General features: G+C 31.5%; 2 protein-coding genes across 5 annotated transcripts in view; both read right to left on the reverse strand.

Moving 5' to 3' along the window:
* Positions 1-1345: 1345 nt before the first annotated feature.
* On the reverse strand, positions 1346-5039 carry LOC106061231 (cilia- and flagella-associated protein 20). Its single transcript, XM_013219301.2, has 5 exons — positions 4816-5039; positions 3831-3910; positions 3411-3522; positions 2665-2853; positions 1346-2524 (listed from the first exon to the last, which is right to left on the reverse strand). Exons 1-5 carry the CDS (start codon positions 4897-4899, stop codon positions 2414-2416), a joined length of 576 nt encoding a protein of 191 aa, XP_013074755.1. The 5' UTR covers positions 4900-5039; the 3' UTR covers positions 1346-2413.
* Positions 5040-9118: 4079 nt separating this feature from the next.
* Positions 9119-15786, reverse strand: part of LOC106061236 (T-cell immunomodulatory protein-like) — a 42484-nt gene continuing 35816 nt past the window's right edge. For all 4 annotated transcript variants that reach the window (XM_056035160.1, XM_056035162.1, XM_056035161.1 and 1 more), the window contains exons 11-18: positions 15407-15551; positions 14094-14199; positions 13406-13449; positions 12903-12981; positions 12565-12683; positions 12281-12363; positions 11363-11480; positions 9119-10593 (exon numbers count right to left, since the gene is read on the reverse strand). In XM_056035160.1, the coding sequence (XP_055891135.1) occupies positions 10534-10593; positions 11363-11480; positions 12281-12363; positions 12565-12683; positions 12903-12981; positions 13406-13449; positions 14094-14199; positions 15407-15551 (754 nt within the window). In that variant the 3' untranslated portion in view covers positions 9119-10533. The remainder of the gene's footprint in view (positions 10594-11362; positions 11481-12280; positions 12364-12564; positions 12684-12902; positions 12982-13405; positions 13450-14093; positions 14200-15406; positions 15552-15786) is intronic.

The raw sequence follows: 15786 nt of genomic DNA on the forward strand, positions 1-15786 counted from the left end.
ACCCCACGCATACTACCTAGTGACACTTACCCTATAGTGACGCCACTGTGCCTAGGCTCTATACTTTTTTCTTGTGGAGGGGGGGGGGCTCCGAATGACCATCCTTGCAGGTCGGATTTAATTATGTGGAGGCCCGGGGATGCATTTTTGAGGAGGCCCATAAACTTTTTTGAAAGTTTTAAGAAGGATCCATTGCACTTACGAATGAAAATACTTAAATTACCCCTCCCCCCTTTTTTTATTATATAAAATTGCTTTACGCAAATGGAATTCGGTAACTTTTTTTTTTATTATAAGGGGTAAACCCGACAGCCATCCTTCCCCCGGCCACGTTACAGATCTGAATCTAAAATATTTATTGATTCTCTAGAGATAGCTATGCAAAAGCCTGTAAATTATAGACTGCATATGCATATAGAAGATATATAGGATTAGACATTTAGAATATTACATCACAGCTAATCACAGCATAGGTGGAGAGGAGACAAAAAATGCAGGCAATGTTGGTCACAGCAGAATCATTTACGTCAGGCTCACATGTCAGTCAAACTCAAAAGTCAGACCTACCTTAAATCCAGCATTGCTCATATGAATTCATATAAATGAGATATCCAGCACTCAACCAATCACTGTATTTTCATTAAATATTTTGGTACATTCAGTAGAATCCCAAACTAATCCAACCAGTTTTTATACAGAGTTCTTTTTCTGAGTGCTCAAAAAAAAATGTAAATAGAAGGATGATCTTCTTCATAGTATGTTCATTTAACTCATCACTACAGTATTCAAGAATCTCCTTTATTTAATCCAAATTTCAGAATTGTTATATGAATAACTTTGTCTTATTTTATCATAAATTCAGACAGACCTTTAGAATTTACTCCCCAATGGTCTGAATTAGAGCAAATCTTTCAGCAGTATTCAGCTTCAATGTCTTTCAGCCATAGAGTATTTTGTAAAACACCAATAATGAATACGATTTAAATTTTACTTGCTTTAAAAGTTTCCTGTAACTTAAATTATTTGTAATGTCCGGGGGAGCTTCTGTTGTTGAAAAGAAAATTATTTGCTTTTAAAAACTAATTGAAATCCTCAGTAAGAATTGAGACATTATACAGAAAATAACCATGTGATGAATTAATTCAATTATTTCTTTTATTTGTCAAAATTGAGAAATTCTAATTGCAAGAGCTTTCTCAATATTGCTGTACCATGTAGATTTTCCATGGTTTTAACATTAATCACACAATTTAATTATGAGCTGGATATAATGAATGGGTGAATGTCTTTAAAGGTTAAGGAGAAGTATGTAACATTTTTTGGAAATAATACATAACAAAAAAAGGAGAATAAAATAAAGTTTTTATTCTTTCACTCTCACATTTGCCACAGACTCAATCAGTTTGGTAATCAAAAGTGAATCACTTAATACTAACACAGCTCTAAAAAAAATTTTTCTCTAAAGTACTGATTTTCAGAAATCAGAATACCACTACTGGTCTATAGATGTGTATATCTATATATTCAATTAACACCCAATTCTAGCAAAAATAAAATATATAATTAATTTGAGTGTTTTTAATTTAACATTTAGTAAATTTTCAAAAACTAAAAAAACAAATTTTGATATGTGCTAATTGACAACACACAACATTAAAAGCTGTTAAAGATTCAAACTTTGAACCAAGTCATTTGCACATCATTCCTTCTACACAGTTCATTTAAACAGATGTGTATGCCTAATGGACTGGTTTGAATATAAACAATGAACAAAATCAAAAGTATAATACAAATAAAAGCAAATTAACATAACAATAACTTCAATAATGTTTATATATCTTAGTAGATTCAATAAAATGATCATACAAACATTTGTATTTATTTAATCCTTCTTTAAAGCAACAAATAAAAGGATTGCTTATTTCTCCTGGAGCTGTAATATTGTTCACGAAAATTTGTCTGATATTTTAATTTAACTTAATTAAATCTAAATCTAGTCGATTACATGATTTGATTCTTTCTTTTCAATAATATACAGTGATAAACAACCAAATGCTTTCTTAACATCTTTTACAAATAATAAGCACCATATTTTAAAATTGAACTTTTAAAATTTTTATTATTAATTGATATATAACAGATGTTTCCATATATATTAAAATTGTATTTCTAATAAAAAAAAAAGGGGGCAAAAAAGATAGTTGTTTTTTTCTCTCCTTTTTTTAACATAAATTGCAATATGCAATTTTTACTCTGAAACAATTGTAATTAATAATATTCATCAATATGTTTATTATATAACCATTCCTTTATTCTGGAGTAGTTACATTGTAGTTTTGTAGGTCTTTGAACAGGAATGGTTGGTCTCTTATGTATATAAAGTACAATTAATAAATGTAATTAAAGAATTTAATTATTTCTTTTGCTGTACAGGAAGGTAAAGCTTGAACTCTGCTGGTAATTCATCTTCTGAGTACAGTCTGTCAGAAAAGTACACTCTACGAATTCGGCAGTTTGCATGGATCTGATGAAATCAACAACAATGTTTTTAAGTTAAATGAAGTTTTTTATGTTCATTTAAAAAGAAACTTATTTTTTTTTAGAATACCTAATAATAAATAGATGAATGCTCTTTTTTAAAACAATGTTACATAAAAGCAATACCTGTACTCTCAAAGTCTCAATATAATTTGTGCCATATGCCCTACGTGTGAAGTCAGACAGATTGAACTGAATTTGGTTCCAGCCATCATCTAGCCTCATGGGCATGGTGCAGATAAAAGGCTTTACCCTTGTTGTGCTTTGATAATTGCTAGCACGAAACCTCCGCCTAACATTTTTGTCATCTAATACCTGATAAAAGAAAGTAATTTTCTAGAATCACTAAACGTTAACAATAAGCGTATTAATATTATTTAATTACAAATGTTTGAGAAAAAATAAATTCATACTGCAACTTTCTATTTAAAAAAAAAGTATATGCTCAACTAGTGTTTCAATGAAATTATTATATTTCTCATATTGATATATATATAATTTTTTTATTAGACAAAAATGTAGTGCGTACATAAAATTAATTATTAATGCAAATATCCTTATAAAGTAAACATATTATTGTGAACACTTATAAAATTGTTTTATGTTTATCAACAATGCAATTAGTTTTTCACAGTGTGATATAGGCCATCATCATGTTCCAAGAATAAAGATTATATGGTTTTACTTATTTTTAAGCATAGAAAAACTTTAGCTCAAATTACTTAATTAGAATGTAGTTGTGTTGTTGTTTTTTTCTATTTTATAGGCATACCTTAACAAGCTTATTTAATGAGTATGTTCATAAAAATAATAAGAATATCAATTGCCATCACAATCTAAAAGCAAACAATAGACAATTTTTTTTAATGTACCTGGACTTCAAATGTGAAGTACTTCTTCAAGTTTTTGATTATCATGACTAAGAATGGCAGCTTAATACCAAGAGTCTTTTTGGGGTCTGCTGGACAAGTGATATATGTTGTGCTAATCAATGTAGGGGAAAAAAAAGAGACATGTTAAAACTAATAAAAATATTTAAATACAGAATATTTCATTTAAAAATAAAAAGCCTAATCTTTACTAGGTACTGAAATCTAGACATGTCACCTAAACCCATTCATTCACAAAGTACAAAGAAATGTGTCTTTATTTGTTTCTGCTTAACACAGTGAGTAAGTGAGCATCATATTAACTTCAAAAACTGTATGATTATCTAAAATTCATAATAAAAGATTATTCAATCATATTATGATTAATACTATGAAAGAATAAAATTTTACACTTTTATTTACCTGACATTGGTGCCAACTATTTCTAAAACAAGAGACTGAATATCATTATCTGTGATACGCTTGATGTGACCATTTCGTACCTGTAAAAAAAAGGATAAAAACATAGTATTTTTAAAAATATGTTTAAAAAAAGGTAAAACTTACTTGTTCAAGGGACATTTTAGTCAACAAGTGAGACAACCATGGGTGAGTTTTGAATAACATCCACATCAAAGTAATATTTAAAAGTCGTTCCTGAATTGGGTGTAATGACGCTGTTAAAAGGCTAACTCCATTGGAATGGCCTTTTCTGAATGTTCCAATACATACATTTCATACAAGGACACTCAATTTGGTTTTTTGTTACATTAACAGTTTCATTAACTACAGGAAGGGATACAGGATAACTGGTTATGGTAGAAAGTCTCAATGCAATGCAGACGACTAAAAGAAAATTCTGTGAAATTCATTTCAGTGTTTAGAGATGCTCTTAAACAATAGTAATAGATCTAGATTGACAAGATTTAACAAGATAAGTCCTTACAGTGGTATAACTATAAATAAACATTTGATAGCAACAATTAAAGATCTTGACTGTCTAGATCTTGTTTTTACTACCATAAATCATATTAAATGCATTTAAATTATTGTCACTAATTGTGGATTGTCAAAGTTGAAAGTTACAAATAGATCTATTATGATCTACTAGTAAGTACTAGAACATAGATCTAGACTCTATCTAGGATCCTTAAATCTAGAAATAAAATTATATTACTACACTGTGTACTACATGACTAAATTAAATTTGATCTAAAATCTAAATCTAGATATCAAGTCAATCTAGAACTAGATCTAAATACAAACATAGAAAAAGTATGCCAATAGTGTTTTTACTTCCGAAAGCGATGATGAACGTTGCTAGGCACACTGTTGTAATGTTTAATACAATCAACTTTACTGTTACTGTAATTTTATTTAATGACGAAAACAAAAATCTTGCACATACCTTTTTGTCCCAAATCTGTAGTGGTTTGCTGCCAATACTGTACAGTATAGACAAAAATCCACTTTGGAAAGTGTTCTTAAACATTATTATTGTTAAATGGAAGATGTAATGGATGACAATAGTTAAATAAAGATTTATTTAACCTACTAACTCCCTACAGAACCACCTCACTCGACGATCTTGTAGTCAAGTGAAGTTATCTCTTAGTGAAAATTTAATTTTGTACGTCGTCAGGGGACTTTTCTTCCGGTGTATTAATACATGTTGCTACGAATGAGTGCATTAAATATCTGTCTATGATAAATATTAAAATAGCAATAAAATATGAATTGTAGCAATAAAAATAAACGAAAATGTAAAAAAAAAAATAATTTATTTTATTTCAATTATCGCATAAAAAAATAAGAGACAGTTTTAAGATTATTACTATTGCGGTTTAGTATTTCATATAGGCGTAATTACATTTCCGCTTTTCCTTCGCAACAAGCGTCGCCGTGGGCTCAAATGTTTAACCGGAAATCACTGTCGCGTGGTCACCGACGTGAGAAGAGTTTCTACTATAGGCCCTATAGATCTAAGACTAGATGTAGATGTAATCTAACTGATGTTCAATCACACTTTATGTACCAACTTTTCTGGAGCACTTCTTATGAAATTAGTGTTCAAGTAAAGATTGTAGCGTACCAGCATTTCTTTATTCTGAAGATCTAATATTATACTATGGACCGCATTCGTGTGCTCTCTCATCAATAAATATCATATAAGAGTTTTTAGACAGCGCAAAATAGATGGCGGTGCCACCGGCGGGTTGGATTCGAACTCAGGACTACCGTGTCGATAGTCTGGAGCGCTTACCATACGACCAGGGAGCCGTCCTGGACGATTTTTTAAAAATAATCTAAGACATTTTAAGTCAGTCTAAAGATCAAGTGCTACATAATTTATTTTTTTTTTTAATTTAGTAGTCAACATTTAACAAAAATTAAAAACTTTATAACAGTTGATTAAACAGGTTTTTTTTTTATTTTAATCTTTTTTTTTTTATCATCAGGCCTACCATTGGTGTCTGAAAAAAAAGTTAGTAGGCCTTCCGTCGCCACCCATTTATTTGTTCAACCTTCAATGAAACGCCCTTCCCCATGCTTTCTTCAGTGGAACGGCCATCATTATAACGCTTCCCAACACAACTAAGTTCCATCTTCCAGTGGTGAGGCTATATTGCTATATTATACACACACCACGCAATTATCTGGCCCTTGAATGGTGACGTACCAAAGGAATGGTGGGTGGGGCAGCCTCCCCTGGCGCCAAAGCGTAAGAGCGTCAAAATGTGTATCAAAGCACTACATACATACTTCGTTGTCATTATACATAGGCTAAGTTTTGCATTGCTTAGTGGTGACTGTTCTTATGCTAATTCAATAACTAAATCAGGAGACTAGGGGGATGGTGGGGTTATTATTATTCATGGGAATATCCAGAATTATGACTCCCGCAAAAACATTTTTTTTTCATCCTCCAATACATCCCCTTTCACACGCACACCACCACTCTCCTTTCGCCCCTTGAATTTCAGATGCACATCTGGTTAGTTTTCAGTTAGTTATAATCCATTAAGAAAAAATAATTAAGTTTGATCATTTAAAACGAGTTCAGTAGGCCTTTTTTTTTGTGAGGATGGTCAGTTGTTTTAATTTATGTTCAGAGATCTTGCTCGTTTAAGCCATGGTCACTGACTGATCTTGTCAACTTTTCGCTTGAACATTAATTTAAATATAGAAATAGCGACTGGATGAAACTAATATTTTAAAATATTTAATAAGAGGTATGAGTACGTAAGGCAAAAACCAAAAGGCAGGCGACTCAAAGGCAGACCCCGAATGCGATGGATAGATGACGTGGAAGCAGATCTGAAGCAGCTTGGGGTTAGGGCGTGGAGACGAAAGGCCCAGGAGAGATCTGAATGGAAGGATGTGTTAATGCAGGCCAGAGCCCTCCATGGGCTGTAGCGCCACTGGGATGGATGGATGAGTACGTAAGGCTATGGCACAGAACAAACAGTATTACAATAAATGCAACTATAACAGTAGGCTTCTGAATGTATAGGGCCTATATCCTTATTACAATTTTAATTACACAAATTAAATGTTCAAACTAATCGCACCACGCGTGTAGTCAACGTGTCATGGAGACATAAGGGAGGTGAGCAGGTGAGCCGCTAGCTCAAGCTGCCCAACGCCAGACGACGGCCACAATACTGTCCCAACAGGTCATGGAAACGGCATGGTACAAGGGTCCATCTCTGCTAGCTCCCCTATAAAAGATAAACAAAGCCTACCTTATAGCGAAGTTAGAGGTCTACAATGCACTACACTCAACGATAGCGACAACCTTCACAGTCGGACAAAGGCATCACGAAGAACTAGAATATCCAGAGACATCAATAATGACATCTTCTAGCAATAACAAGTATTTCAAAAACAAACACCACATAAACAACAGCAGCCATGCACGCAGTAATAAATTATGTCAAACGACAAGGACAGATAATCTTCATCAATCGACACCGAGGACTTTCGATCAGAAGAATGACTGTAAAAGCAACATACAAAGAATGCAGACAGGATTACTTAAAAATTCGCACAAATATTCGTGGCCCTGAAAAATATCAATATGAGTAATGGTTGGAAAAATGTGACCAGCAGAATAATATTTATGTTCAGAACTCATCTCAATTGTTACTCTTATAATGAAAAATTTCCAAAAACAATGTCTTTCTTAAAATATCGTGTGCAATTACTTAATCTCTGTCGCCATATTTGACTATTCTGTTTAAAAACGTCAAGTTTTCGTCTGGAAAAGGGAGAGGGCGGTAGAGTGAAAATGTTAATCCTCGCTCCTTTTTATAATTTCTGCTAATGATTGCATTTTTGGCATTAAAGAAAAGGGGGTGGGGCGACTCCATGTAAGAATTTAATTTATAGCATTTATAAATTATATTAGTGTCATTTTTTTTAATTTTGTAATTTCTTTACTAAAATACAAAACAGAAAAAAAGTAAGGCAGTAAGGGTTTGTCCGATATTTACTAATGATAAAATTTGAGATCTGTGTGCGGCATAATATAGGCCTACTAATGGGTTAAAACATCAATATGTACTCAAAGGGTTTAGGTGGGAAGGGCAGTAGATGTATTCGCCCCACCCCACCCCACCCAATCGGCTAAAGGGAAACGACATAATATTAAGATTGGTTAAAATATCAATAACAAGTTTTAATTATATAGATATTTAATTGATTTTGTTGACAAGCTGTGATTTCTAGAAATAAATTGGACCACCACCCCCACTCGAAAGTTTAGGGGAGGGGGGCGGGAGTGATGCCATCGCCACCTCCCCATCCCACCAAATCGGCCAACATATTGGGGGGGGGGGGGTTGGAATAATCTAAAAATAGGTTGAAATATAAATAATTAGTATATATTATCTAATAAATTCGTATACAAATTGTGTGATTTCTTAACTAAAATTCGTCCCCCCCACCTTCGGGGTGGGGGTCGAAGGAGGGAGGCGATCGTCCCTACCGCCCCCCTGTAGCGCCAGTGAATTGTCATAGTAGCCTTCGCAACAACTTTTGTAAATTTATACTATTCTTTAGCAAGCAACTTAACGAAATGCAACATTGAGGATGAAAATATTGATGTGCAGTGAATATGAATGAGATTAGGCTGTTCTAAGAGAAGGAATAACGGAGTGCAAAATCAAGGCGAGTGTATCGAGAGGCGGCCTTAGGGGGTCACAAGTGGGGGAAACCGCGCCATATGGGGCCCCGAGATAAAGAATTTTTGTCACCGTCAGCCCACCGCACAAATATTCGTGGCCTTGAATATGACAATGGCCCAGGGCACTGCTAAGGCCGCATCTGGTGTATCTTAACCCCTTTCTCCTAGCCATCGATTATGTCAAGAAAAATAAATATGAATCAGACTGCATTCGGTATTAAATACCGTGATGAAGCGTGGTTAGGCTAAGTACGCTTGGCTACCTATGAAGGGGGCCGGAGGTTCGATACCCGACTCGAGCAGAGTGGTGTTTACTGAGCGCCTAAAGGCAGCACGGGAAACCTACCAGATACCCTCACTGGTCTCACAAATGAGATTGGAACATAGCGCTCTGAGCATGCTATAAGCATGAAAGAAGCGCTATATAAAAAGCTATATTTTATATAGCAGAAATATAAACTAATTTTAATCTGAACACAAAAATAATAATTCTGCTACTAAAGTAAGAAATAAATCACTCCAATGATTTGTTGATTTAGTTATTTATTGCACCAAAATACGACTACAAAAAAAAAAAGTATAATTAAGTCAAATAAGAAAAGAAAAAGTATTATTTATAAGTAATTGTTTCTTTTTTACATTACAAGAAAATAAATAATGGACATGTATGTATAGCCTATTTTTATTATTGCAGAACATTTATAGTAATGATTTCCTCAAAAGAAGCAAAACAAAAAAAATTTCATTATTAAAAAGCAAATTTTGTTACAATTTCGTTAGCATTTATCAATGCTTTACTGCAGGGGGGCAACCTTTTGCAATCGAAGGCTGCATTAATTTTTTTAATGGGGGCCGGGGAGGGGGGGGGCGCATATATATATATATGATGATGATATATATTTGCATCTTTTATATGTATATTCTGTGGGCACACCTGATTTCTGTGAGTGTCCGCTGGCCTGCGGGCTGTAATTTGCTAACCCCTGCTTTACTGTATTATTGGTGACTGTAACACGGAGGGCAAACAGTTATAAAGAAAGAACACAAATATTTCCATTCCATTCTGTAATGCTGTTAAGTAAATACATTTCACAAAGCAGATTTAAATAACATGAATCCAATGGAGGCATTACGCAGTGGAATCACTTTTTTTTAAAGGCAGTTTGAATATTAGTAATGTATATTCTAAACATATAAATAAAATATTAATATTAACCTAACATTGATCTATTTAGAAAAGTTTTATTTCTTATTTAATATACAGAGTTTAAAACACAGTTATTGATGCTAAACTTCTGGGACTGATATAGCAAAGATCATCAAACAGGCACATTCAAATATAATTATGCAAAAAACATTATTGAAATGCATATTTTAATTTTGCAATTACAAATATACATGCAACTACTCAATAATGGAATAAGGTAGTTCATATACAATGTAAATCGATTACTTTTAAATTTTAATATAAAAGCAGCAAGTTTCACAATAGCTATCCATATTGAATGTTACAAAATCCTTAGAATGTTCATATAATTATTCAATTATTTTGAAAAAAAAACAAAAAAACAAAAGCTTCCATAACCCAGTTTCTTGAAAAGAAGGTACCTCAAAAAATAATTGTATAATCAATGTCTATTAATAGTACTATTTTTAGCTGAAGGTGTTGCAAAAATTTAGTCATAAATAAATTTAGGAATGAACATAATTAAACTTGATTAAACATGGAAGTAAAAAAGTGTTTCATGTAATGCAAATAGGTCCAGCTGCAATGTCACTTGACATCATGTTAGTTTACAATACAAACAAAGTTTTAAAATAAAATTTAAAAAAGAAAACAATTTTATATTATATATATATATATATATTTAGGAACATTTAGGAATTCAGGTTATCACATTTTTTCACAATAAAAACAGCAAATATGTAACAAACAGTTCACATGGCATCAAAATGAAACCTTTGAGATTCTTGTAGCTTTTCTCTTTTGTCTTCAATCTGTCCAGAAAATAAATCACAATTACTTGGCATTAAAATAAAGAAAGCTAAATAGTTAAAACAAATGCATTTAATCTAAATGTAATAGATTAAAGTAGAAATAAAGTCTACTATAGGGCAGATAATGTAAAGGTCATCTGTTTCTGTGCCCCGTGGTTAATGAGGGTGTCATGTGTCCAGCAAAATGACTAACTGCCTTTACTTTTCCCCAACTCATATCAGGTACCCATTAAGTTGGGTGGACTCAAGGGTGCCCTAAATATCCCAAAATTCAAAATCTCAGTCTTTACAGGGATTCGAGCCACTCAGCCATCACCAAAAAGAATAACTAGCTTGATTGAAAGTATTTGTTTTTTGTGTTTCTGATTATCATAATATTAAAAAAATAAAAGCATAATATTTTTATTGAATCTACAAGAAAGGGAAAAAAAGACAACTAATTTTCTTCATATATAATTTTAATTTTAAAAAGTGAATTCGAATTAGCCTACTGCATAAGTTATTTTTAAAAATGTAATATTTTAAGCATTAGACTAGAGTTTAATAGTGTGAAAGTGTACAATTAAAATATTTCTTATTGAAGAGGAATATTACAGTAAGAAGCTTAAAGATATATTTTATCTCAAGCTTTTTTTCTTCTAAAAATAAAACAATAATACTCAGCATATCATAAATCTTTTGTGTATCTTTATAAAAAAATTACCATATATGCAAGTTATAATATTTAAGGTATGAAGCAGGATATATTTTATGTTTTTTTAGTACGCACCCTCTCTCGCCAGTGTAGTAAACCAACAATAACTGCTATAAATGCACAGGTACCCAGTAAAGATGCTCCAGTCAAGAGAACAAGTCGACTTGGTGTAACATACAGCTCATGTCTCCAGCTGCCAGAACAAATAAACAAGTCAAATATAAATTTAAAAAAAATAGACAAAAACCAACCAACAAACAAAAGATTAAAAGAAAATGGAGAATACTTTAAAAATCCAATATATTTTGTGAATTTTCTTTATTGAAAAATGAATTTAAAAAAAACGCTTAAAATATAAAATGACCTAAAAATATAGTTTTAGTAACTTTAGAATGCAACATAGCCTAATCTACAATTAGATTTAATGCTAGTTTACAAAGCAGAACTAAGGACTAAGGCTATTCTTTATTAAGGAAAAAAAAAAGTTCAGTATCAAGCCAAAATAGTGAAAAATTATGCAAAGTATTGTTTCATTTATTTTCTGTATGAAACTGGAAAAATTTGTTCTTTAATAAAAAAAAGTATTTGAAGCAGTCTGATTTCCCACTGCATTAGGGGTACCCTTTATAGAGCATTAATACATGAATTGGTTAAACTAAGTATAGTCCTCTAATTCCATTTTATTTCAAAATAAAAAAACTAAATGAAAGTAGTATGGTACAATTTAAATGAAATGATTTTTTAAAGTCATCCATATCATTCCTTATGTCTCGTTTTTAAATCTACGCGAAAACTGAGATTTTAATTTAGAAATTATAGGCATTGTTGTTCTATAAGGCCAGCAAAAACATCCACATTGGGAAACAGTGGATTAATGTGAGTAACGGTATGACAATAATTGTAACTGCCTAAATCATTAAAAAATCAACAAGCTTTTCTAATTATAAGACAAAATATACAAAGCGGAGTTTGATCAACTTTTGTTTCACTGACCTTTCAGGATTATCAATGGGATAAGGAATAACAATAACCTGAGAATTTGGAATTATTGTTGACCAAGAATGACTTTTAGGTGCCTGTAGAGTTCAAACAAAAAAACTTTTACTGAAAAGCTCTTAGGAAACTATGAGAGGGTTAGTTTTGGAGAGTAGATGGTAGTGTGGTCATGAAAAAAAATATTCTCAAGACCCAGAATGTTTGTAAATGTTTTTTTTTCTTCATTAAATATAAACAATAAAACCACCAGTAGAATATTCAAATGTTGAAGATCTACTTACAATGCCAGACGATGGAATGCCAATGTTCAGCTCATCAACAAAGTTTGGTGTTTGGCCAAGACCAAATAACATGAATGGAAGTTGCAAGGCAAAATATGCCGACTGAGTTAGTTGAGAAGCTGTAAACAAATATGCTTATAAAATTGATAGCTTCAATATATTAATATAAAGATTACTAGAAACATTTTTAAAAATCTGCTGGGTAATGTTGAAAAAGAAAAAGGATTGCATACTAGAAAGTGCACAATAAGAGAGTAGAAAATGCTTAAGTACTGGTATGAAATATGCTAGACAATTATAAACTTATTGAAAATTTTCTTATTGTAAATATCACTAACCTATACAAATCTGGTCACTGCCAGTTGGTGTAGTGCTTATAAATTTGGCAGTAGGTCCTACTTGGTTTACACCATATGGCTGAAATAAAAATGTGTCTTGTTTTTATAGGTCTTGTACTATATTGAATGCATTGTGAATAATATTGAGCTGTCAAAACAGGATTAAACAATAAATAAACATGAACTAATGAAAAGCAACTTTAGAAATGGAAAAACAAATATTGTAATTAACATATGTTTATCATTTGTACTATCATCAAGTTCAGATCCCAATCACTTCTACAATTTTAAAGAGTAAGAGAAACTAACTATTTTCTCTAATAAAGGTGTTTGTGAAAAGAAAATTTTTTTTTTTATATTGTACCAGTACTAAAAACAAATTATTATAGAATAAAGTTGTGACCATTTAATTCTTGGCAAATATCAAAGAGTTCTAACCAATTCTCAAAAGACAAACCACATCCTCAGGTAACTTTTATATTGTTGATTAATAAACAACTTACATTGTGACCATTGGGGCAGTTATCTTTACAAAGACCACTGACAACTGTACAAAAGAAATATAAAGAAAACACATAAGTTTATAAATCAGATAAACTTTATATATCAATGGGTAGAGGGGTGGATGAGAGACATATTGTAGGGCTGAAGAGAAGAATATTTTAGAGCATCAAATCTGGTTTGATTAGTAGGTGAGATTTAAATTATAATCCACTCAGGCAATGCACCAGATTGAGAAAGTTCTGACTACACAAAAACATTCATACATAGGGTAGAGACATAACTAGCTCTATATACCTCTATAGAGTAGATTTTCTTTAGACAGATACTATAAAGCTGATCTTGTGAAGGCAATAAATTTGAGTAATGTAATTTTTTCAAGGATCTTGGGTAGCAACAACAAACAAACATTTACAAATGCAATATATCTATTAGATGTGAGCACACTCAGAGATAGCCTCTAATCTTAGTTAAAAATCTCAGTCAATTAACTATCAAAACTTTGTGTTCACTAGCCATGTGTGCTACCATTTCAAGGTAATCTTTCCATAAATCTCAATACAAACTTTTCATCATTGAAAAGGTTTGCAAAAAAAAAAAAAAAAAAACAATAACCATTTAATTAATTATATCTAAAAATCCACTCTTGAGTGATTAAGCAAGATAACAACTTAGTTTGTGTAAACTTACCCAATACTTTCAGAAAACTGGCGTCTCCAGTAAAATCTTGCTCTATAGCTCTTATAACAGATGTTCCATCACTCTTCACTTCTGACAGAAGAATATCCAACACACCCTAAGTAAAACATTGCATCACATGTATAAATATAAGGTTTTTAAAAAGCATCAAAAGCATTTAAATAACATGGAGAGAATACATTTAATGTAAATCTATTTTATTCCTACAGAGTTAAAAGCTTTCCATATATATATGTTGTTATCATCATTAAATTCTATGAATATATATATATATATCATTTAACTTTTATGATAGCCTATCTGATTGGATAAATTTGTACAAATACTCCTTCTTCCCTAGTGCTATTAGAGCATGGAATGGGTTGCCTGAGCTAGCCAGGAAAACCAGTGACTTGGCTGAATTTAAGTCATTGGTTAATATGCATGACTGAATGCATGACGCTTAGGACGTAATCATCTTCTTTTTTGAAGTAACGTCTGTATTATATAAGATAAGATAAGATTGATATTTGGCTAAACTATGAACATGCACATTTTCAAGCCTTGTGAGATAATATCATTTAACTCTGTACAGTTAATAGACCATTTTTGTGTTGTTTTTAAGCAAGATTTTAGATATTTTAGATTTAATTATAATACAATGTATTGTGTTCGAGTTTGATGACAGAGTACTATGTTTACCTGTTTTAACATTTATTATTTGACTTCATATAGTGATAAAAAAAAGTAAGACACTGAACAGCCTACATTTTTAAAAAATGAACATATAAGACTATAACTGTGTTTTTATTTACAATAAATTTGTCAGTTTCTAGGTTTCTTTTTTTTTTTTTTGTAAGATGAAAGGTTGTTTGAAAAATGGGATAAATGCCCAGATAGTCGCTAAGTTTGAAGGCAAATGGGGAACCTAAGAAATAGTTTTTCCATGCCTGTGATTATACTTTTATAGTTCATAGTTTTTTTGGCAGGGTTCAGGACAAACCTTGATTCAAAGTGTCCCCACTGTTCTCATATTTATTTCTTCAACAGATCAGAGAAACAGTTGCTCTATATTATATAGTTGCATATTTACACTAGCCAGGAATTAATCCACATTTAAAAAATGGTGGATTGAAGAATCTCTAGCCCTCACTATTAAGAGCTTTGATGTTAATGATGATGTTATATTTGGAATTTTCATGGAAAGAAATTGCAGCACATGGTTTATCAAATCAATGTTGAACTTCTTGCTAATTGAACATATTAGAAAACAAAATGTGTAACATTAAAAATAATTATGGTTTTAACATTTATTAAATGCTTACATTTTCCATCAAATCAAAGAATGCGACTAATGTAGGTGAATTTTGTTCTAAGGGATGTCCAAAGTCAATTGCAAGAGTCCTGGAAAATCCATGGCAAGTTTTGCAAGGCTCATTGTATAGAATATATGCAGATTTATTGCTCGGACTGAAATAAATTGATATTAAATTAATGAGGGCATTACCAGTTAAAGAACAAAAGAATTATCAAAAGTAATATATTTTAATGTAGCTTGTAACAGTAATTGAAAATGTATTTTTAAAACAATTCAATCAGTACTACCAAATAAGTAACATGCATATTCTTTTTTTACCTGGTGTCATTTTAAAAATTATTTTAGGCTTATACTTCTAATTTATATATTAAATTGCTTTTCTATGCA

Source organism: Biomphalaria glabrata, chromosome 7, assembly GCF_947242115.1.
Source record: "Biomphalaria glabrata chromosome 7, xgBioGlab47.1, whole genome shotgun sequence".
Classification (NCBI taxonomy): domain Eukaryota; kingdom Metazoa; phylum Mollusca; class Gastropoda; family Planorbidae; genus Biomphalaria; species Biomphalaria glabrata.